This window comes from Lonchura striata, chromosome 3 (genome assembly GCF_050655825.1).
Source record: "Lonchura striata isolate lonStrDom1 chromosome 3, ASM5065582v1, whole genome shotgun sequence".
Classification (NCBI taxonomy): domain Eukaryota; kingdom Metazoa; phylum Chordata; class Aves; order Passeriformes; family Estrildidae; genus Lonchura; species Lonchura striata.
The window spans coordinates 102,137,489-102,162,684 of NC_140705.1; the positions used below are offsets into that span (position 1 = coordinate 102,137,489).

Genomic DNA, 25,196 nt, shown 5'->3' on the forward strand with positions numbered 1-25,196 from the left:
TTTTTTTTAATTTAAAAATATCTAAAGGAGAAATTCTGGGCACATCAAGTATTTGTTAATAGGGTTAGTTTTTTAGGTTTGTTTGTTTTTACTGTGGAAGGTAATCATAATGTTATTTTGACATTCTATTATATTGGAAATATTTTTGATATTTCGCAATTCTTCTGTAGATTAGTTCTCACCAAACAGGAGATTATCTTTATACTTGGGAGCCATTAGTGTGGCTTCAGATAAGGTGCTTCCTTTTGTAATTTTATCTGTATAAATTCAGTGTAAAGCTTTTTGAACTGTTCCATCTTTAGCGATATTAAGCCAAAGGTACATATATTGTTTTTTTTCCAAATGATTTATTTATTGACAGAGTTTTGGAACTTCTTTTTCACTGTTTATAACCCTTATTAAGAAACTAAATGCATTTTATTTGTTGTTTTCTAATGGTGTATTTCTACACAGGTGGAGAACGAACTTGTGGTGTACATGAACTGATCTGCATCAGAAAAGGTAAGCAATGATTTGTGAAAATGAACTCCTTAGCTTGTGAATATTCCTGATGAGAAATCTGCTGCCCAGTGTTGTGGTCTGACGTTTTGTGGATCTTAGTGCTGCATTTTTGTGTTGCAGAATATTTTGATGCTGACAGTGTCAATAGGAAAAAATAGTGGATTTATAAAATAAAATTTGCTTTTTCACAAGAGGGGAAAATGTGCTCTTCCAAAATTTACTGAGTTACATGGAATTTGTGAATGTTTAGCTGTGATGGGTAACCATGAAAACTTTGATTTTTGCTTTATCCAGATATTTGTAGAATTATATGATTTGCAGGATTATATGATTTTCATTTGCAGGACTATATGATTATATAATTTGCAAGATTATATGATTTTCAGTAATAGAAAGTTGTGAGGATGTTTTGAAAAACTGATGTAACAAACTGTCAATGTCTGCCTCTGATTTCAGGTGAGATCCTAATGACTCAAACTTTTTTGCAAACTGCTGCAGAAATAGTGAGACCAGCAACTGACAGAGCACAGAGCAGAGCTGTGCTCCAGGGAGGGCTCTTACAGCTTAAAGCTGAGCTGCAGTGACTGAAGTTGGAGCTCAACAACACAGCTCAGCTGATGTAAAGGCTAGATACAGTTCTGTTTTCTGTCCCTTTTGGCAGCTCTATGCTCCTTCCTGCAGCATTGCTGTTGAATTTCTGTCTTCTCATCTGAAAGCTAATCCAAAACACAGAAAAAGGTTTCTTCAAGGATTAGATCCTTGAATTGAGTCTCAGGTCAGAAGAGTCTCAGTGCTTTCAAAAGGAAGGAGTAAGAAAACGTGGTGGGAGAGGAGTAAGGCTGCAAGACTCTTTTGACAATAACTTAGTGTTAGACTGCCTCTATAGTATTGTTAAACCACATTATACTCTGTGGGAAGAAATTCTGTTTGTCCTCTTAGTTTCCATTGCATTCGCTGAGACATTTTGGTAAAATTGTTTGAATTTATTGAAACATTCATTTAACAATGCCTAACCTCAGAATTAAATCTAGTTAAGGTCAAAATACCTTTATGGTCATAAATAATCTTTTCCAAATATCTATTGAAAGAATTTTTGAGTGTGTATGTGTTACAGTACTGTAATTAAGAACATTTCTCTGCTTCTCTAAACTGTGACTCATTTAGATCTTGCTTTTATAAAGTTTTTTCTCATTTTGGAGGGAAGGTGAATTTTTTCTTTTTATTGCTGTCTCTCTTTTTTCATTGACAGATAAGGTGGTACACACAGTGCTCTGTATTCCTTCTGTAATAGCTCATGTTTATTTTTCTGAATAGGGAAACTCACTGGAGTTTCAGAAAGCCTTCTGATTAACTTTCAAGATCTGTTAATCTTGCTAATCCTTATTTATTTTAGGATGCTGTACTGATTTTAAGAAAAACAAATCTTCTGTGTTCTTGGAGACAGTGCTGTATGTTTTTAATGTTAATTGCTGGGAAGTGAAATTGAAAAGATGTTTGTTTTCTTAAGATTCTGTGTTATATTTGGGCATTGAATTCTAAGCTCTGTTAGCCATTGTTGCAATAAATGAAATAAAAATAGCATGGAACTTGTGTTTTACCATTGATGGTTGTAAATTAGCCTAGGGTTAAGTGTGAATAAAAGAGAAGTATCCTCTTACTGCCATTTATACTTGCATTATGTTGGGTTCTTCTTTAGTTCACATGAGTCTCCGTGTATATTCTAACCTTGTGTGTCCCTGTGTTACTGACAAATTTGTCTTTGTGGTGCATGGATTTGGTGCATTCTTGTTTGTCTTCGCTCCCTACTCGACATGTACCTTTAAAGCAGAAGGTACTTGCCATTGCACTGCAAATCTTCCAGTCACATGGAGTTTTGGTTACTTTGTCTAAGACTTTACATCTTCTCATACACATTCAAGATGCTTTTACTGTCTGAACAAGGCCAGGCTCCTAAGGATTACTTTCTTTGCCAGTTGTCCAGCTCTGCTTGCTTGCCAGGATGACATTGCAGACTCAAGATCTCTACTGACATCCTCAGAATAGGAAGGCATTTCCAAGCTAAGAGTTCCTGGCTGCCAGCAGTCTCGAGCTGGTCAAATCAGACCTTCCAGCTTTGTCCTTAATGTCACTGAGTGCTCATGTCAAGCTTATACAGGATGGAGTTTCCCACCTTTTGGCTGTTCCCTGAAAGCTAAGCCATTTTTTGGTCTGTGAGCTCACAGTAGAAGTTGAATGGTCAGATTAAGTGTTCACATTGACACATGGGTAATGCCCTGCAGTCTGGTCTGGTGCTGGGTAAGGTTGCAGTGTGCCCTTCTCCTTTTTCTCTGGTGTCTGTGTGACTGTGGCACCAGGAGAGTCCATTCCAGCACTCCTGGCATTCATCCATTCCCTCATTTTCATCGACTACTGTCTTTGAGGCTTTGAGAGCTGGTGATGTTTAACAAAATGGTTCTCTATTTGCTATTTGCCTGAAAGCCTCTCATGATTTCTGCCAGGGGATGGTGGGTAACTGTGACTGCTTTGTGACTGGAGTTGGAATGCCCGTGTGGAGCTTCTGAAAGAAACATTGGTAGTAAATAGCCTGCAATAAGTAACTGGAGTTCTTCCAGTGTGCACTTGTGCTTTGCTTGTCTGCCCATCTTTCTTACAGTGCTTCCAAGTACATGGCTGTTGGGAAGCAACCAATAGGATAAACAGTGATGTTCCATCTTGTTTTTTCCTGCACTGAAAAGGGAAAAGTAAGCAAGCAAGCAAGCATGTGTCTTCTATGAATAATACATGGGAAAACTTTCCGGTTTCAAGTGATGGAATGTAATTACAATTTATATGGGGATTATATGACTTGAAGAACACCTATTGTTGGTGATTAATTTTTCTTTCTAGTCAGCAAAGTAACACATTCCTAAATTGTGTTTTTTCTTGCCTGCCCTTTCATTTTTTGTTAGGAAAATAGGAACCTTGAAGTATCAGATGATGAAATGTAGACCAGAAAGGTCTTCAAAGCTGTGACTACACCATTTAGCTCAAATAACATAATGAAAACTTCTTAGCTGTAGTTGAAGGCATAGCTGTAAAAGCAAAATCTAAGCCTTTAAAAGGAAATGTCTGCTCTAAGGTTATTCAGCTATAAAAATGAAAATAACTTGAAACCTCAATTTTCCTGTTTTTTAGGTTTTGAATTTCTCAGATTAAATCAGTTTAAATGATAGACTCAGAAGTTTGCAAGAACCAGTTATAATGTTCATTGAATATCTGAGCTTGTGTCAGTTCTAGTGTAAATATGATCCCAGTATGATATTGATACAGGACTCAGCTTTGTTACCCAAAGATGTAGCAGTTGTCTGGCACAGGCCTCCTCCTGTGTCGCATTAATGTTATTATAATTTTGTAGCTGCCCAAGAGAGACTGTGGTGGTCCCCCTGCAGGCTTCCCAAGAAGGCTTGCAGTACTTTTGTAGGTTTTTTTACTTGGTTTCCTTTTAGCAGATTCATACATTTTTGAGAAGAATCTGCAAAGAGCTGATCAGGAGTAAGGAGACTAATAGGCTTTTCTGGAAAGCCTTAAAAACTAATTCTTATGTATTTTTAAAGAGGCTTCTTCTAAATGCATAAATATAGGGAGATTGTGTCCTGAAAATTGGAGTATTTTGTGGCTGTTATATAACATCTAATAGCTACAAAATACTGAGCAAGTCACTTTCCAGCTTGTAAAAAGAACTTTAAAGATGTATGATCAGCTATTAGGGAATCACTGAAATAGGTGTCTTCTGTGTTTAACATACTTAAGTAGTTAAAGTGTTTGTGTGGTTTTATATTTACACATTGTGGAAATCTGGAAATTAGAAAAATGGAAAAGTATATATTTGCTTTTATTATCAATTAACATCTTGTTTATGTCTATTATTTAATGCAAGTTTGTGTTCACACATTTTAGTGTTTGACAATACAAACTGAAGACTTGGCTGTGGAAAGAAGAATCTGCTTAGTTTTTGACATCAGAAGGTGACAGTTTCTCTGAAACTGCTCAGTTAACAGTTTGTGGTTTTGCTGGATATCTTCCTAGTATCCAGCTGTTTTTGAGAGAGGATATTTGTGTAAGTTGTTCCTTTGGTTATTTACTGTGGACATAAAAGAATTCAGGGAGCTTGAGATTAGACTTGAGAACAATATCTCTTTTTTAGCTGTATAGTGCAACTGCAAGTCTAACTTGGAATTAGTTGTTGTTATATTTAGTAATATTTTAATTAAGGCTGTTTCAGGTTCTCTTTGTACAAACACGACACATTTGTGATGAGTGTTTATGATATTGAGCTATAACTGAAGAAACTCCTCTTTAATATATTCTGATATATTCTGCTGTGTATTCACTGTGTGACATGGAAGTGACATTAGAGGAGAAAATATATGGCCATATTATTTTTAGATTTCTTTCACCCAACATATTTCACTTGTTTATTTTTGAAGTAGTGCAAAGTGATAACTTCTAACTCAGCAATGTGTTTTGTATTTAATTCATGGAAATGTAGATTGAGTATCCAAGTAAGGGCTGAGTTGCACAGAAGTTTCAAAATTATTTTTAAGCCCTTTTTTCTTTTGCAAGATGTTCTTTCCTTTTTATTGTTGTGGCAGTCTTGCAAACAAAGGAAATTATTCAGCAAACTGACTTTGTGACTAAGAATGGAACAGAAGTGCTCTCTTTAATATGCAAAAGAGAAGTTGCAAAAAGACAATGTCTTTGTCTGACAATGAAAAATGTCACTTGTAATAATAATTTTGAAAAGATAAGAAGGTCTGAATTTTTGCTTTGTCAGAAGTATGTTTTAAGTAGAACTATTCCTCTTTAATGGTCTGGTCAACTATCCTTATGCATTTGCATGTGTCTGAATGTTAAGTTGATAACTGCAGTTATTCCAAATGGCAAAAAAGTAACATTTATTCATGAATTTAATTTTACAGTAGAAACATTATTAAGTTGAAAGTCAACTGGATCTGATACTCAAGTTAACTTACACTATTTGTGATAGTCTATACTTAGTAACTGCCTCTGGAAAAGAAATAAAATAATTTTCCCCTTGCTGCTGTCATCCAATTGGTAGAACTACTTGTTCTTCATCAAGAGAACAGATGGTAGCAAATTTCTGTATATTGGATAACCTCATATTAATGTAAAATATAAATATATGTTGTTTCTATACTCATTTAGAGGTTCAGATTTGGACAGTACAAAATAAAGTGCACTTTCTCTTTTTACAAAGAGGAATGAAAACTCTTCATTTAGAAACTATAAATAATTAAACCTATTTTTATAATATATGAATAGATTAGTAATTAATACTTTTTTATCAATACTTTAAAACTTTAGACGTATTGCTACATGTTAAAAAAAAAAAAGTAATAATGTTAAAATTAACACCACCAGAATATATATTCTGAATTTGCACTCTGTTAGAAAAGTAATCTCTGTGTACATGTTTTGGATTAGAGACAATTCAATACAGAGTAAATACTTTTCTTTGAGCTTACTGAAGCCCACAGAGGAAACAGAATATTATTTTGTGTATTTTCCTGTGTTTGGAGTCTTCTGGAAAGCAGCAGCTACTGGGGTCACCTAATTTCAGCTATAGCAGTATCTTTTCTTCCATGGCAAGTTTTGTGAGTAAGAAGTTTGCTGTATCTAAACCCTGGCATTTCTTCACTCAAGTTCTCATGTTCATATAATAATTTTTACCGTGTCGTACTTTGCTGTATATCCTGGTTAATTACTTTTGGATTACATGGATTGTCTCATGCTTTGTTGTTAATTGTAGTGTCTGATAGGGAAAAATGAGGTTTTAAAATATTTTTATTACATAGATTATTTTTCTTTCCTTGTAGTGGAGAGCTACTTTGTAATGAGTATGAACTTTTAAACTACAAGTCTCTAGATCCCTGTGGGTATTTAATACTTTTGCTTTGAGAGGATTATTTGAGAATACCATAAAAAATTATAATCACTGCTGTTCTCTTACCCACTGCGTGGATAATAGTCATGTAATATGCTATGTAATTGCAACAGATTTATTGGGATTTGGAGGTAATCAAGATGATTCTATGATCAGTGTCTATTCCAAGTGGCAAATGTGATGCTTCCTTCTCTGTTTCTTTTTGGAGATTTCTGTTGTGAGATAATATTTAATCAGAGATGAATTCCATGTAAGAGAGAAAAGGCATTGAGGGACTAGTAAATCAGCAGGGGTGGCAGGCTGACAACTTTTTCAGCACATAAGAATTTAGGAATTAAAAGATTTATGTCAAAAGTTTAAATTTCCATCTCAGAGTATGGCTTCAGTTACTCCTAAATTCTTTCTTAGATCAGTGATATTTTGGAGCCAAGGGTCCTCTTTTTCCTGTAATTAAATTTATCAGCAAAAGACAGTTTCAGCATGATATTTTAAAAGAAAGGGGAAAGAATCTTGGAAAAGACAATCTGTAGAGGCAGCACTAGAGCTGCCACAAGCAGTTTTGTGGAGTTATGGATGTGATTAGTTAATGTAATGAAGCAAGCTGCTTTTATCATAAACTGGGAGTTAGAAGTGGCTGAGGTGACTTGGTCCCTTCAGCCTGGAGGAGGCTGCGGGGAGATCTCATTGCAGTTACAACTTCCTGGTGGGGGAAGAGGAGGGGCAGGCACTGATCTCTGCCCTGTGGTGCCCAGTGACAGGACCTGAGGGATTGGCCTGGAGCTGTGTCAGGAAGGTTTATGCTGGATATTAGGAAAGGGTTCTTCACCCAGAGGATGGCTGGGCACTGGCACAGGCTCCCCAGGGCAGTGGTCACCACACCAGCCTGGCAGAGCTCAAGGAATGTTTGGACAATGCACTTCTTTGGGATGCTGCTGTGCAGGGCTGAGAATTGGACTTTGATCCTGGTGGGTTCCTTCCAACTCAGGATATTCTATGGTCTATAATTGTGTTTTATGAAGTAAATGAACTCTATGGGATGTAATTATTTAGTCTAGTAATTGAATTGATTGTAATAAAGTAAAATAAACTGAATTTGTTAATGAAAATACATTCTATAATCTCTTCCTGCGTGTAAGAATTCCTGGAATCTAGATGTTAAAAAGTGTTTTTCTTTTTTGTAGTCCTTGTAATTAAATGTTAAGGAAACAAGAGAAAAAGGAGTTCTGCTTTGTCTCTGTAGCAGTGCATAATATCCACAGCCAGGGTGAAGTGACACAAACTGAATATTAAAAACATTGTTATTATTTCTGATAAATTTCCACTGGAATAGGAGTGATAGTGGAGTTAGATCAGTCATGATACCTTTCATGATACACTAATTCTAGTAGACTTTTTGTGTAAACAAACACATTTATTTTTTGTTTAATGTGACCTTTTTTTTGAAATTAACCCAAAAGTGGCATCATGTTTCACTTCAGATAATATAAATTTTGCATGTTTCTCAGTATTTCTTTGAAAGGTGCATTTAAAGGGCATTAAATAGAATCACTTTCATCCTTGTTTAATTCTGTCAGTCTTAAAAAACTTCTGGGAGGTTCATGTTGCTAGAATTGTTTATAATTTTCTTATTTAGGAAATGCGGTGCTCCTTTCAGTTTTGCCTTGAAATTGAATTGAGTTGTCATTTCAAGTTCACGTTCATTTGAAATTGCTGTTGCTCAGAGTTGTGTCCTGGATGTCGATACTTAAAGTGTTGAAGTACAGGCAGCTCAGGGGCTTGTAATTTTTACTGGAGAGTGTGTAAACTGCTGTCCAACAAAGTGCAAGATGCAGGAGTACCAAACTCAGAGGAAGCAACATCAGAAGACTGGCAGAATAAAATGTATTTATCATAGTATGCTGAGAGATGTAGCCATCAGTAGTGGGCCAAGGTAAGAAGTCTGTGCTGCATCAGGAAAGGCAAAATGCAGGTTTGAATTGGAGGGGGCTGCGTCTTTATACAGAAAAGCTTCAGTTTTGTTACCTAAATGTAACAAAAAAATTAAAGCCATTGATCTATGAGATGTAGTTGTGTGTTTAAAGTTGAGCTGAAAGACTTCCTGATGTTTGTTTTGGCAAAACATTGAAGAAATCAGTACATTTTTAGAAAAGAATTACATAGTCCATTGTTTTACATGGGAGATAGAATAAAGAACAAAACAGGAATCATAGGATATATGTTTGGAATTTTGCCTTTTGAAGTATTTAATAAAATAGTTCATTGTCTATCACTGATTTTTAGCAGCAACATCAGCTAGTCAATTTTTGTGGTGCAGTTGCTTTTGTTTTCTATTTGGGAAAGCATTCTAGTAGTGATGCTGCCATAAACAGTTCATGTTTTTGAAACAGTGCAGGTAGTCAAGAATTTAATGTTTCAAGTCAGAATTCTAAGGCAACAGTGGATAAACTATTACCCCCTGTAGGTGTAGCATTTTGTTTAGATTTTATTCACTTGTTGTTTCTTCAACTACTCCAGCAAACAGAAATATAGTAATTATGTAGGAATTCACAAATTGCTGTGAAATGTTGTGTATTGAGTTTCCATTGCTAAAGAAAAGCTGTTTCAAAAGACCAACAAATCTTAGGTAGCCTTCAAGTTCAGTTACTTGCTTTTAAAGAAGAGACAACCCTATATAATTAGTAAAAGAAATTTACATGTAAATTGGCATGTATGAAAATACAGTCCCTACTCCTGTTGCATAATCAGACCAAAGTATTTCACTTGTGAGCAGACTCGGGTGTAGAGGGATTTGTTTGGTTTTTTTTGTTATGACATGTCTGTGAGAAATAAATACATCCTGTTTGGAGATAAATAATTCAAGCATGGCGAAAAGGCAATCAAGGCACAAATCTTGTTTTGTTCAGTAACCTACTCAGCTTTCTAAAATTATGTTAATTTTTTGTGCAAGTGGCAAAGTTGGAAAGAAGTGACAGGCAGCAGTGAATGGCATTTGGATGGAAATATTTTGAGCTGGACAACACAGACTATTTTCATGGAATGTCAAGATGTAATGGTGTAAAAAATGAATAACAGTAAATAATTTTTCTTGTGGACTAAATACAAAACAACGGTCCTGTATATTTAAAAAATTTAAAAGGCTAAAGTTTCTTTGATCAAGTTGCAAGAAAACCCCCAAAACCCAAGTTATAAATAAAAACAAGCTTATGTATTATATTTCAAATGTTTTTTGTGCCAGAATCCTAAAGGTAATTGGCATTTTTCAGGTCATACAGCCTAGTTACTTAATTTGTGTACAGAAGAGATAGTTTTGCATTTGTAAATGAATAATTGAAATATCACTAAGATAACTGTGTGGCTTTGTACATTACTAGCTAAGTGAGTGGTATGATGCAGAGTGTGAAAGCTCCAAAAATAATTGACTTCATGTTAAATAAAGTTTGGGGCTAGATACATACTAAAATATTAAATGCTTTTAAATTTCATATAAAAAAAGTTTCATCTTTTTAAAATGTCTGAAGATTTTTGTTGTTTTGGTGGTATATATTTGAAGATGTCATTATTTTCTGAAGACTTAGAAACATCTTTTTGAAATGAAAAACTATGTCATAACAAAGAAGTTATTATTTGAGAAAGAAGTGATAATGTGATATTTAAGATTAAGAGATGGTAAGTTTCTGTGTTCCAATATTTCTAATTCTAGTGATGATAACAAAATGGAATTAAAGTGATGTTAAGGTAATACTTCTGTAATGACTTTGACTTTCTATGCCACTTCCATAGCCAGCAATTCAGTTAGTCCTGGTAACTTTGTAGAAAGACGTTTGTTCTTTTAGCATTTATAAAACTGCCTTATATTATAATGAATTTCAAACATAAATTCAGAATTTCATTGGTGTTTTTCTTAAGAACCAAAAATGATTATGAAGTTTATAGAAGTAGGACCTTTGAATTTAAAGTATGACTTTGAGAAAATAGTTCTTTTCTACTGGTGTCCGATAGTAGAAGAAACCACTGAACCTCTGAGAGTTTTTAAAATGCTTTTCATGGTAAAATTAATTCCCAGACAACACAGAATTTGTTATAATTTGTTTTGAATCAAAATTATTCTGGTGGTGAATGTGGCATAGATGTATTTTTTATGTAAAAAAGAACTTTACATTTTTTCTGTCTATGAAGTATACCTGCTTGACGCTTAAGCTGTGAGAAACTAACTGAAGGATTAATGTGATGTATAAAACCTGTATTCATAGATGGGAATCTGTGCACATTTCATCTGGAAAATTGAAGTACATTTTTTATTCCCTGGCTTTATAATGGTAATACTTTACAGGATTTCAGTTTGATAATTTACCTAATCTGTGAACAAGTATTCTAAGACTCTTTACATGAGTGCAAATTGATACAGAAATATAATTTTCAAGTCCTATGTTCACACTGAATTACATAAATAATTAATTAGTTTTGCTGCAGCTAAAATTTCATTCTTTTTGTAAGGTATCAGCCAATGTTTCTTTTTTCATCCAGAAAAATGTCATCAGATACTGTGTTTCCATAGAGAACTATAAGGCTTTCAGACTGTCTTTTTTAACTACTTAGTATCCAGGAAGTACTGGAAAAAAAAGAAACCCAAAGTATTCAGCTTTCAGTTCCTTAAGGTTAGGTTCCTTACACACGTATTTTGATGGATCAAGGCAGATGATTGCTGAAAAATATAAGTAAAAATTTAAAAGTTGCAATTTAAACCTACAGTTTGAAAAGATCAAATGTGACATATGTGAGAGTGTTTTTCCCTGAAGCTGCAGTTCTATCCTATTAAAAGGAGACTGTCATTGCCCTTTGTTGAGAATCATTCCATGACTGGAATTCAGTTACATCTCCTCCTCAAAGCAGTGTGGACATTGAATTCAGGTAAAGTTGCTTAGGACAGCCTGCTCCAATAAGAAAGCAATCATTTTCATAGCTCATTCAGAAGTCCCATGATCTTTATCTGCCTTCTGATCTGTCTTCTTTTTGCCTTTTCTTTGCTTTCTGATTTGTTCTGTGTACCCTAAATTGATGTCAAACCTTCTTCGTCTCTCACACTGATTTCCTCCCTGAACATCATTAACCTGTGCCACCTTCTAGTGCTCTTTCACTTCTGCTGGTCCCCGTGTTCTGGTGAATTGCAGTCCCCTCTTGCTGTCTTTTCTGCCACTGCCTCTGTGTTTGATAGATGTTATAGCTGGAACTTACTGGAAATGGAGACTTTCTCTTCTGGGCCCAGTCTCTCTGTTTCTGGGTCAGGATCAATAATTCAGAGAAAGCTGGGTGTTGTTTCAATAGCCTCAGATATTCTCAGTTATGCATATGCAGTCTTGGAAGGGGCATACCTACTGCCAGCAGAACTTGGGGAGATTTCATCTGTTAAGCTTTGAGGAAAAAAATTAATATATATGAACTGAGGCTTTTGTCAAATCTCAGAGTATTCCCATGTGTGGGGAGATTTCATGAAAAATGGTAAATAGACACCTGAAAAATAATAAATGAATGCCTGATACATGCCAAAGTTCATGATAATTAAAATATTAATTAAAACAAAAATAAGCTTACTTTCCTCTACGTTCCAGAATAGAAATCCACTATTCTCACCTTGTTACCCCTCTTGATTCAGCAGGATGTCTCATTTGAAGTTGTTGGCAAATTCCTTTTCATGGGAAAATTTTCAGGGGCAGTTTAGAGAAAATGTTACATGATCTCTTCTGGTCAGAAGTAAGAAGTGAAGCAAAAATAATTGCCAGTTTTAGATAGGTCTGGATGTCCAGCTCAAAACAGAAGAGCAAATCTGTCCAATTTTTTTTCCTGGTGGAAGGCACATTTTTTTTGATCTTTCTTTTATTGTCAGATTTAAAAGACACCTGTATAATAATTTAAGAACAGCACCACAGACACAAATGTTCCCTGTCATCCTGCAAAACGAAGTGAGGAGGTTGTGGAACTGCATGTGTTTCTCAGTCAGTACTTTTACATAGATGTATGAGCCCAGATTTACAAAGGGCATATGTCGAATCAGAGAATGATTTCATTTGGAAGGCTCCTGGGAAAGTAATTTGCAGTTCAGTCCCCTGCTCAAAGCAGGGATAACATTGAAGTTAGATTCTATAACTGATCTAGGCAATCTGTTCCAGTGATAAACTCCTCTCATTCTGTATTTTTCCCGCCTCATCTCCAATTGGAACTCTTCTTGTAGTTATTTTGGACTCCTGTGTCTTGTCCTCTTGTATTGCATCTCTGAATGCTGAGTCTGTTGCCAACTGTTCTTTATTTCCACTCCTTTTTAAATAGTGAAAGATGTTACCATGCAGCATTATAGTCCTAAAGTGAAGTGCCAAGATCTTGGCAAACAGAATTTGTAAATCTGATAAAGCTTCATAAATCTTTATTAAATTGAAAAAAAAAATCAATCATCAGGAATGGGATTTGTGGAGTTGAGTGTGGAGTCTTGCAAAGTCAGGAGGAAGAAAAAGGATATGTGAATCCCAGTTTTCATCCAGATTAGTGCAGTTGTGTTCAGCTTTGAAGTATGTGTTGTCTGTGTGTTGTAGCCACAAAATCCGCTCTTAGGTGTTACTTTTCCTGTTTAGAATGCAGGTTTGAGACATAACTGAACCTATATTGTTTCTTAATTGTCAGTACACGACTAATAAACCAGTTAACAGATTAATTAATCTGTTACTAGAAATCACAGTTTTGTAATGCTTTCCATGGTTGTTAATTGCATGTAGTTACTGAGTTCTATCACATTTTTGCCTATAAATTGCACCCAAATATTATTTATTGAATTGCAGTTTTATAACCCTTCACTTTAACCTCCCACTCTACTTCACAGTAAATGTGCAATCCTGTCACTATTTTAATTTCTTCCTTGAAGGTTTTTGGATATAGAGCTTGTGGAGAGTCTGCTGGGTTTCCTAAAGGCCTTCCCTCTGAGGTTCTGGCAGCCTTTATTAATGAAGCAGCTCAGCTTCATTATAGTCTGTGGGCATCTGCACTCCTTTCAAAAGATCTGCCCTCTCTTGGTCCTGAACTGCCTTTATAAGTTATTACTTATTTCTCACATTTCTAAATTCTTGTTTTTGCTGACCTTCTATATCCCTTTTCCTGCCCACTCTCCTTTCAAATAAATAAGATGCCATTTAAGTGCTCTTTCCCATTGCTTCAATTTGCCACATCCATTTGCAGATTTCATATTTCTAAAACTTACGTCTTAATAATCTTAGTCTTAAATGGTTGTTTAGTGATGTTAAATGATGTTGTTAGATGCTGGTGCATGTCAAACATTCTAGACCTTTCAAAGATCCCCAATACTGCCTTGTAGTTATCTGCTTAATAGCATTTACATATCCTTTATTTTACATACTTTCTAAGACGTGTCAGTCTACTTTGGGCTTTTTCCCCCACCTGGTTTTAAGTGTGCTTTGTCTCTATTTCACTCACTATTAGCTCTTTCTTGGATCATGTGCAAGTGCCCATACATGGTTTTTCTCGCTCTTTTTTGCTCATTAAGTGTCCTGCTTGCCAGAGGGCCAGCTGGTCCCTGAGGAAAGAGGAACCAGGTGCTGAACGTAATAAGGTGGACAAGGCAAAGGCTCAGTCCCTCCTTGGCAGCTGTTGGCCCTGAGCAGAGCTAGCCAAACCTCCAGGAGATGGGGAGCTCTTAGCTCCTTTCCAGTGCTGTCTCAGGTGTTCCATCAGAAATCACTGGTTTTGGGAACTTCACATAATCTCCCCGTTCTTCAGCAGAGACTGTCCAGTCCTCCATCAGAACCTCTTGCTCACAGTGTCAGTCCCTCTCAGATTAGGGCCACATACTTTTCTGTTCCTTGAAAAGATGATTAAATGTTAACTCAGATTAAATGGTGGGGGTTTAATTATATCTGGCATATATATTTGCATCTTTTTAAGTATTTATTAATGATTAATTATTATAATATTACAACTTTGCAAAGTTTTAAAAAATGTGTTTCTTTCTGTTTCTTTTAGTATCTCCGGAAGCAATTGGATTCCTGTCTGCAGTCGGGGTGTTCATTATTCTCATGCTGCTACTTTTCCTATACATTAATAAGAAGATGTATATTGAAAATGTTAGTGGTTTCCCAGATCTCGATTCAGGATACACTACAAGAAAGAATTCACAAGATAAACTTTGTAAGTATCTGACATACAGTGTACTAAACTTAATTATAAGAATGCACAGTTTTACAAGGATGTAGCAGCACAATAATGTTTTTTCCTGTGACTGCAGTACTTGAAAGGAGCAAACCTTTGTACCCACAAGCCACAGAAATTCAACAGCTACATAACCAAAGAGTTTGCATTTACTTATGAGGAGATACTTTCCTTGCACTGCAAGAATATTCTTGAACTTATTTTAAACAATCCGTAATTTTGTATAATTAAATCTTTTCAGGTAAATTTCTGAATGGGATTATTGGATTTTCACTCAGCTTGTTAAAATCTTTCACCATATTTTTGGAGAAAGTCTTGCTTTTATTCACCTGGAAAATAATTTTAAAGAATAATTTTAGCGTTGTCTTATATCTGTCTAACACATTATTGAATATTTTTTAATACAACAAGGTCTTTAAGGATCATGTGTAATTAAAGAAATTAGACCTTGAAAAAGATATTGAGGGTTTGTAAAACAACCTCTTTCTACTTTTGTACTGTGAAAATTGAACAGGCTATGTTAGCTGACTTGAGAACAAGAGTCAGGCACCAGAAACAGAATGTGAAATTGAAGAGGCCTTCTTCCCCTCTACCTCTCTAAAAGATGGAACTAAATTTTTATTTTCCATTTTCCGAGAAGCAAAAAAACCTTTTTCCCTAGAATTTGTCTGTTGTATTAACTTTCATCTTTTACTACAAAACAAGTCTTGCTACTCCAAAGTATCTTGCCTTCTGTAAAAGACAGCAAATATTTTGGGGTGAAGAAGTCTCCATGATGTGTGTTGTGTTAAAAGCTTGTTTTAGTGTGACACTGATGAAAATTTAAATGTCTCACAACTTGTTTTTCACAGGTTAGAATAAAAAAAAATCAACCTCACAAAGTTGTCTTGGTTTTGAAAATAATGAATTTTATTATGGCTAGTTGATGCTGCAGTTGATGAAAGACTATCGTTTTGCTGGTTGATTGTGGCTTCAAGATTTTTATTTAGCTGTTTTCTTATTATTTGCAATGATTATTGAATGAAAAGAGAAAACCTGCAACTTCCCCATGTAAATGTATTGATTTTTGAGATAGAAAAGGCAAATAGCTCTGAAATTGGAGCTGGAGAAACTGAGATGATCAGTTTGTGAAACAGAGCACCTCTCAGTATTAGGAGCTGTTGCTGAATAGGCTGGACAAATGGCGTTCTTTAGAAACCTTCAGCAAAATCTGAGCCTTCCCTCCGTGTCTTCCCTGGTGGACACGCTCAGCAGTGCTGTGGATGACCTGGCTAGTGTTGTTGGTGAGGTTGGCTACTCTGTAGCTGACTCAGTGACAGAGCAAGTAACCAGCATGATCAATGGCCTGCGGGCAGAAGATGAGAGCTCCAAAACGCAGAGTGATAAACCTGTGGAAGGCAGAGAGGAACGCACACCCTCATTAACTCCTTCTCAGGAGGTTGATATGAAAACAAAGAGAGGTGCTGCAGAACATAAAGAGACTCATAATTCTAATTCATTTGATTTTGTAAAAAAAGGTACAAGTCAAGTTGGAGTATCTGACCATGTCTTGAACAAAAACCACTGCCAGTTAAGAGGCGCAGGTCATAATAATCTTCTCAGTGATACAGAAGTACCTCAGGATTTGAAGACTGTTGGAGGACCTTTTAAAAGAGAAGTAGTAGGGGGAAATGAGTGTTTTGTAAATGATAAATTCTTGAAGGATAGTAACCTGAAAAGTAAACAACTTACAGTGGAGCAATCTACTGAGGAGCAAGATAATTGTTTATATGTGGTATCAGATAATTCTAAGAATCATGAGCATAAAAAAATCAAACCACAGTCACCTGGAGCTGATTTTAAATATTCTGATAAAGTGCACAGTGTGAATGTTCCCCAAGATTTAGAAACAAAGCTTGTTGAAGTACAGAAGGAGAAATTCTCAAACTCCAGCTTGAAGATGCACAATGACCATCCCAGTTGCCTTAATGAAATAAAAAAAAAGAAATCTGAAGCTTTCTTTGACAGAAAAAGAAAACCCATTTCAAAGGATGAAGGCAGTGTGTCAAGTACAATTGCAAATGAGAGTAAAAGGAAAAACTCAAAGAAGTTAGAAAGAGAGCTATGTAATAAGAAGACAGCCGGAAAAGGTGAGGAGTCTGTCAGCAAACTACATTCTTCAGCCTTTCCTGAAACTTATGATGTTTCCTGCTTTTTTCACCTAATTTACACATTTAATAATAGAGTTTCCTATGAGAAAAAATAGGTTTGTTTCAGTGCTTCATTTTCTAATTATGTTGATATTTCTTGCAAGTTAATTACTTTGCAAAGTATTACTTAAAGGAACTGATTAATAAATGCCTTTTCTATGTTCTAACTTTACTCTTTCTCTATACAGTTTTTCTTGTCTTCTCTACCTTCCGTGGCTTCTGCTGAAACTATAAATTAATTAATGCTGGAAGTTAATACTTGTGTGAAAGTGATTTTATTTTGTTTTGTTTAAAAGCATTGCATAAGATGTGCTATGACAATAAAAGGAATGACTTCCTTCGCATTTGCATTACTGTAGATCTTCAGAATATTTCTGGGATGCATAAAATAATGATTTCAAGACATAATGAGAAATGAGAAACTCAATAAGAAATGGCAATTAAGTGATTTTAAGTACAGAAAGAAGTGAATGCAGCTTGTCTTAAAGTTGTAGTCTTGAAAGAAAACCTGTGTGTTGTTTTGGATGCTTTGTGTGCCGTCTTCAACATCCAATCTTAGTGTGATATGGGAATTGCAATAGCAGTTTGTAAGGAAGAAGTAAAACCTTGCAATTTTACATACTTTTGCAGGCTGCATAGTAAAATTTTAGAAAGCAACACATGCTTTTCCAGAGGTACTGATTCTGTAAAGAAATTAATGATTTCCTAATAGAAACCCATTTTTTCCTTCAGTTGTTTGTGTTTTCCTTATCTGAAAATTTCGGTTATCTTTGTTGTTGAGTTTTGGTTTGGTTTTGTTTGTTTGGTGTTTTTTTTTTAGTTTGAATTAGGAGTGTTTTCCATGTTTGTATGATAAACTATGATCTTATCTATTTCTTTACATAATAATATATTTACAAGGTATATTCTCTCAAAAATGGCATTTAGGTTCCATAATAAGCAAATTAATAACTTTCAATAGGTTAAAAAATCCTTATGACCCATGTCAGCTAAATAAAAGAAAGGTTTTACTAAGAGCATAAATTCTCATAGCCAAGTTTCCAAATAAGGTATAAACATGAAACAAGAAGTGGCAAGCAAAGGCATTAAACTCTGTGATTTTTTAAAATGTACAGGAAACTATTTTTTTTCCCAAGAAACTGAAACTGATCTGCTTGTAATTAAAAAAAAAATTTTTTTTTGCATGGACAGCTTATGTTTAAACTTTGAGGAGGATTTTAAGTCCTCTAAAGAGGTCTTGCTTCATGACTTATAATAATGGTATACATTCTCATTCTTTTATGATAGGAACTGGAGGAAAAATAAACTTCTTATACTGAGAACTTCTGGATGCTTATAAAAGTCAGTGTATTATTAGAGGCATAACTTCTAACTCTTCTTTCAAACATGCTGCTGCCATGTTTTATACTATTCCATTCTTTATGCAGACTGATTAATGAACCTGATTTTATATCTGTGAATACATTTCTTGTAATATTAAAGAATGCACCTAATACTGATGTCTGGCACTGTATTTTAGGCCTGGTATGCTCTGCTTTAATTATAATTGTGGGAATCTGTGGAAGTTTCAATGTGGCAGGTTTCAAGCCCTGGAGGGCTGTATGAGGTACAAAATTTTACTCTGTGTTACAGCAAAGGAGATTCCTTTTTCTGGGCAGCCTCTTGCAGTGAATGTGTTAGCCAGGATATATCCTGCTTGGTGTGATATTTTCAGTAAATGATCACTGAAATTGATTTTGCTTTATAGCCACCCATAAATAGGAAGAACCATATCTTCTAGGCTTGAATTAACAGTCAAGGGTTGAAAGATCTAGTTTCTTCTTAGAAGTCTTTTAAGGCACTATTTTTCTTATAAATAATAAATTGAGTTGATGTACACATTGTGTGTAGAGCTGGTATCCCCACATCTGGATAAGGTTTTATGACAATTTCCATCTCAGGACCTTATTATGAGTTTCCTAAATTGTGTGCCAAATTTGAAAGAATTTTGAGGAAATTAGGCATTTTTTCTGTCTGAGATCCTATTGTTCTGTTTTTTTCTTAAGTTATAGTTTAAAATCTTTAACTATTTCCAAAAAAATAGGTTATGGGAAAAAAGCATGCTGGGTATTTGTGCAAAAAAAAAAAAAAGTAGATTTTACTTCAGCTTTACAAAGATGCTGTAGCACCTTTGTGTGTTGGAATATGTGCTTGAAATGTGGGAGAGCATTTCTCCCATGTCAGAGATGCCCATGTTCTTCTATGAAAAAATACCTAAGTTTGATAAAGTTGTAAATTCTTTGAAAGTTTGCTTTTTGAAAAGACATGGTAAACACTTCTTATACTTTGCTTAAATTCACTGACCATCCCATTGCACTCACATGCTTCATTGTAGGGATTGAAGAACAGAGGAGGTCTTACCCTGCCTTTGATATTTATGGTTACTGACAGACACTGAACAGAAGAATTGAGAATAAACGTATTGTATGTGTGGACAGAAACTTCCTCAACAAATAGGACCCAATGTGCATGGTAGATTGGGATTTAAACTAGGAAGGGTGACAGCTATGGAGAGAGCTGATCATTTAATAGGAAGGTGGAGAGACTAAAGGTGACAGATCCAGGTTACATGAGTAGTTGGTTAGGTGCAAGTAAATAGGCTGTGATTGAATAGCCAAAGAGAATAGAGGAAATCATAATAAGAAACCAAAAGTGGATGCTTGGAGCAAGAACATGGAGTATGGGGCTGGGAGACAGGAACTTGGCATAGGATTCTACTTGTATAAATGTAACTTTCCAAAAAATTTCTTACCTAAACTTGCAGCAGAGGTCTTTTTCTGTATGAGTACCAGGGAGAAAAAGACCTCTATAGGAAGTGATTCCTAAAAGTAGAAAGAACAGACCTCTGTAGTACTAAGAGGAAAACACTGTTCTGTAAAAGAGGTCTAGATGTTTGGCATACATTGAGTTAATTTAACTGGCTGAATAAAATGAATCTCTCTTTTAGCAGGAATACCCAGCCAGAGGAGTGAGACTGACTGGGCATGAAGACAGGCACTAATGGAAGTGGAAATGCAGACCTGGAGCTGAGGGCATAAAAGCAGGGTGGGGAGAAGCAGTTGAGCGTGTTACCTGTGAGATTTCTGTGGTGTAACACCTGTTGGATAGCATGTTAGACAGCATTCCCTCAGATTCAGGAGCTGAGAAACAGCATTATGGGCACCTCAAAGCTCTGCCAGTAATGAAAATACACTGGCAAATCATATTGCATAGGTTTGCCCTCAGAGTAGAGGTAATGCTGACTTCTGAGCTTACATGAATTCTTAATGCCTATTAGAATCCAAGACCTACAGAACCTCTGCAAGGCATGTTAAATTTGGCAGAATCCATTTGAACTTTGGAAAAAGGGAGGAGAAAATCTTCCCTTTTCAGAAATAAAAATACAAGTAATCTTTGATTTGTGGGAGGAAGTCACACTTGAGATGTAGTTGGAAAATTTTGGCCACAGGAGCAGGCACTACAGAACTGCTATAAAAGAATTAACTAGATAGATTTTTTTCCCATGTAATTTCTGCTATTGCCAGATGTCTGCAGTAAAAATCTGCATTAATTTCAGTCATTGAACAAGGAGCTGTTTATTGTAAGTTAAATAAAATTATGCATGCAAACATTTTTCACTAGCATTTTCCCATTTGTTATTGTGAGTTTAAGCACTACTGGCATAACTAGCCTAAAGATGATTTTGTTGTAGGCTTCTTTTTGTAAATCAGTTTCATTACTATGCTCACAGCAAAAATCAGCTGGGAATGTAGGATCAAGAGCTGCTTGCTTGATCCATAAGGTATCCAAATGTAATATTACAGCAGTGTTGGATTTACTTTACATAAATTATTTTAAGCATTTTCCTACTTAATGAAGGGTTTCAAGAATGTCTATGTGCCGCCTTACATAAATTGATTTATTTTCTGTTGAATAAGTGTTAGTATGGTTTTTTGGGGCTTAATGATCTTTCAGGTCTTCTAGAAAATGAGTACAGCTCTCAGCAATTACAAAATCACAATGCTTGTAATTACAACAAGATATTTTAAAATATTACAGAAATTTTAATTGAAATGGCTTAAATATCTTCAATGATAACCTCTTATGGTTATTTTCTTGTATTCTATTTTGAGCTGTAGTCGATTTGCTTTATTTTATTCAAACAGACAATTCTTATATGAGTAAAGACCAGCATGGTTCATCATCTGAGAGTGAAGATGAAGCACTGGGTAAATATCATGAGGCCTTGTCTAGAACCCAGAGTTCCAGGCTGCCAGTGGTGGATGGCAGACAGCAAAAAAACTATATATGGGAAACCAGACAAAAATATAGTCCCCTGTCTGCAGAATATGATGGATACAGTAGTGAAGCCTCAATAGATGAAGGTAAGAGTGATTTAAAAGCATTCCTTTTATTCCAAATTTCAGAATTGTGTTCTGGATAAGTAAGTCCTAGACAAGAGCAGCTTGGCTAGCAAATAGTCAATGTTGCAATATCCAGACACCTCTTGTATTAGTGCATGCTCAAAAAAAAAAAAAAAAAAAAAAAAAGAAAAAAAAAGAAAAGCACATACTTGTATACATTCTTCCAGAAATACTACGAATTATAGAATATTTTGTTATATTAAGTTTCATTTAATTTTATCATTATTCATTTCATTTTTGGGGGCAATTTAAGCTATTGTGATTTAGGAAGGAAACATGGCAACTTTTGTTGAATTTGTGGTATTATAAATACAAAGACATGTTATTCCTGTATTGATAAGTTGTTCTAACAGCAAAGTAAATGGAATTGGGTATTGGCTACCCTGCATATGTTCATTGCAGTGTATATTGCTGGAATGTTCTGTATCTCTTGAAATGACAGAAAGTAATTGCTACAAAGATTAGATTAATGTATTTTTCCATGGTGCTAGAAGTCGGATTTAAACAGTGGATGTTTTCTTGCATGCTATATATTTCTTGATTTTGAGTTGGGATGACAGCTCGATGTAGAGGCTGAGAATTCTGCTGTCAATATTTTGTCTATATGCTTTTTGTATTTGAAAATAGTTGTGTGAGAACTGTGTCCATAGCCAGTTTCAAGCATGAAAAGTCAACTTTTATGGGTGTTAGGTAAAAGTCAGATTCTGATACAGATGCCATATTATAGTAAGGTATTTTTGGTCTTCCTTTAGTATGCTAACATGCAAAAGTTTTTTAGTGTTTGATGTTTTCTAATAAAAAGTGGATACATATAATGAAAAGATATTTTCACCTTAAATGTTTCATACAGTCCAGAAAGGCTTGAAAAAATTTACAATTCCTACAATTTGATATAATTAAATTATATAAAAGTCTGCAGTTTAAATTTGAAATGAGTATGTGGTCATTCATGATTCCAAGCCAAGACTTGAAGGACATGAAAGCCATATTTCAAGTAAGTTGCAGAGTAAAAGGATTGTCTTTTGATCATCAGAAAATTCATTTCTTTCCTTTGTTGTTAAATTGTAGGAAGTCTGGTAGTCTGAGTTTCAGCACATGGTGAAGGAGATGCAGAGGTGAGGTCAGGTGGTAAAAACTGATCCTTGAACACTGTGGTGGAGAAGGAATAGGTACAGTGAAAGTATGTTTGGTTTTGATATCTACTGAGGTCTCTCAACAGTGTTGGTGGGGGGAATATGAAAGATAAGTTACTTAGGTTTTCTTATGGCTGCTGTCACTGTTGGGAAAGAATGATGATGTTTATTAACAAGAGATGGAAAAATGATTAGCAGATAATACCAGATATGAATTATACAAGAATTACACAGGAAGACTCCTTTCAGTTATCTAGAATAAGGTATTTTTCTCTCTCTGCAAACTACTGAGGCTAGTGGTTGAAATAGCCATAGTTATATGACATTCCTCTTTTTATTTTGTAACTGCTCAGATTTTTTGTTCAATCTAGTTCATCTTCTCAGTGAAAAGTCCTGCGTTCTTCTGAACTTTTTACTTTGGTCCTATAGGATTTAAACTTCAAAGGCATTGTGCTAGCCTTTATCCATTTTTTAAAAATGATTGTGTTTTTACCATCCTTTTAATTAATCAAAATTTATATTTTCTGATTTTTATCCTGGGGGAATGATAGTTTCCAGTCTGGAATTCTGTATCAGGATTACAGTCTAAGACAAAAGAACCTTTGTGGCAGGTTCAAATATTGCATGCAGAAAGATACAGTTGCTACCTCCTCCTCGTTTTTTATTATTCTTCTATTGTTAAATATATCTGTCACCAGGTGCTATTCCTTTTCAATGCTGTCTCCATTTGGAAGCAGGCTGGGTATAAATGCCATTTTTAAATGTATTGTAATGAAAGAACATTCAGTGTTTGGAAGCAAAATAACTTGTAAAACAAAAGCTATCAAAATATTCTAAATTAAAAATTTAGATTGTTTTAACCACATATTTCTACTTGTACAAAAACTTTAATAATGTCAGTATTTTGTTTTTGCTGCTGCTTATGAGCGCATTCTCTTCCTACATTTTATAAGGAATGGAGAATAAACAGTGTTATTTTTTTTGACAGCCTGCAATCATTCTACACCGTATGTTCGGCAAAATGCTTGCAAATTAGAGTTAGTTTGTCTCATTTTATTAATCCATTCTTCTCAACAAAATTATGTTCAATACTATTAAAAAAAGTTTTGGACATGGTAGCAGATTAACAACCTAACATTTTTCACTTCTCAGTGACCTGAAGTTGGCATGCTAGAATAATTAGTGTTAGTACATTTTATGCCCTTAAATTACTTCAAAGAATCTTTGCACAATGATAAAAATATTTTATAATAGAGGAAGAGACAGTGTATGCCTTATGTGGTGATCATTACAGAGGGAAAGCTGCCCAACAAAGAACTTTGATGAAAGAGGTGGAAACCTCATGAAGAAGGCCTGCAATCAGAAATAAAGGAGAGATTATTACTACCAAGCTGTTCATATGTGTTCAGAGAAGCAGTTCACTTAACAGAAGACATTAAAAATCTGATTCCAAGGGAGAAGCATCAGCATTCCAGATGTTTCAGTTAAAAATGCAAAGCTTTACTGTTCTTTAAACTTGGAAAAAAATCTGTAGAAGATTTGATGCCATAGCAATGCTGATTTTTTTTTGTTAGATACTTGGCTTTTATGGGCATTGAATTATTTTTATAAAAAGTGTCAAGGCAGATGATAGAACCATTTCTTGACTCTTCTGTGGAACAAGTAGTGTGTTCCTACGTACTTTGTTTAATATGAGAAAAATTTGCCAGTGTGTTTGACTTTGTGTGCTTCTGTCTTCTCATATGTGCTTTATCATTTCTACTTCTAGCTCTTGAACATTTCAGCTGTGCTTCCACTGCAAGGCACTGATCAGTCCATATGTTGAGCATATAACACTTGATAGTGTTAAAGTGAAGTGATGAGAGGACAGAATTAATTTTTGTCTCACCTCTGTTTTCCTCCTGCTCGTTGCCACTAAAGCAGCCTCTGATCATTAAAATAAGGACAAGGGAGAGTGGTTTTAATGAGATCTAGAAGATCTGCTGGAAGAGAATAGGTTTAAATTAGATATTAGGAAAAACATTTTCTTTGAGGGTAGCAAGGTACTGGATCAGATTGCCCAGAGAAGCTGTGGGTGCTGCATCTCTAGCAGTGTTCCAGGCCAGATTGGATGGATTTCTGAGCAACCTGGTCAAGTGGAAGGTGTCCCTGTCCAGAGCAAAGGAATGAGGCAGTCTATAAGGCTCCTTCCAACAAAAAACATTCCATGATTCTATGACTCTATGAATTCCATCAAAGATAGAGTGGTGTGAGTAAAGAAATGATATTTAGTTTTCAGAAAATTTTGGATTTTTTCTGCTGAATTTTCTCTGTAGCAGCTGATCTCTCTCCTGTTCTATTTTGCAACAGTGAGCTGTGTGTTTTTAAAGGAGTCAATAAACAGTTTTACCAAAAACTGTTTATTCTGAGCTTTTGTCTCTTTAAATTTGTTTAGATGTGTGTGTACTAAACTCTGCACACACAAAATTTAACAAAGAGACAAAAGCATAATCTTGTCTTTATTAATACACCCTGTGTGTTTTGCTTACCTTGCCAAAACATGTTTAATATTAATATGTTTGCATCAGTCATGCCACCGAAATGTCTGGATGTATTATTTTAAAGTTTGCTTATTATCAATTCTGTAATTAGTTTATTACATCCTTTTTCTGGCTGCATGCCTCTAAAAGCATCATATTCTGAAGCCTGAAAAATTGTGTTGTATGTTTTCATAGCATTCTTTTCTCCTCTAGATGGCCATATTAATCTTTCTTTTCAGCGTATTTGTATCGAACTCAGATGG

The 25,196-nt window shown here is 35.0% G+C and overlaps 1 protein-coding gene across 5 annotated transcripts in view; it reads left to right on the forward strand.

The window, feature by feature from the left end:
• The window catches only part of SYT14 (synaptotagmin 14), a 79,504-nt gene that overhangs the window by 11,275 nt on the left and 43,033 nt on the right, over window positions 1-25,196 (forward strand). For 2 of the 5 annotated variants that reach the window (XM_021547605.4, XM_021547604.4), the window contains exons 2-4: window positions 454-501; window positions 14,465-14,629; window positions 21,024-21,242. In XM_021547605.4, the coding sequence (XP_021403280.1) occupies window positions 454-501; window positions 14,465-14,629; window positions 21,024-21,242 (432 nt within the window). Of the gene's footprint in view, window positions 1-453; window positions 502-14,464; window positions 14,630-15,501; window positions 16,780-21,023; window positions 21,243-25,196 lie in introns of all 5 variants that reach the window. The other 3 variants (XM_085575999.1, XM_085576000.1, XM_021547607.4) reach the window with 3 other exon arrangements.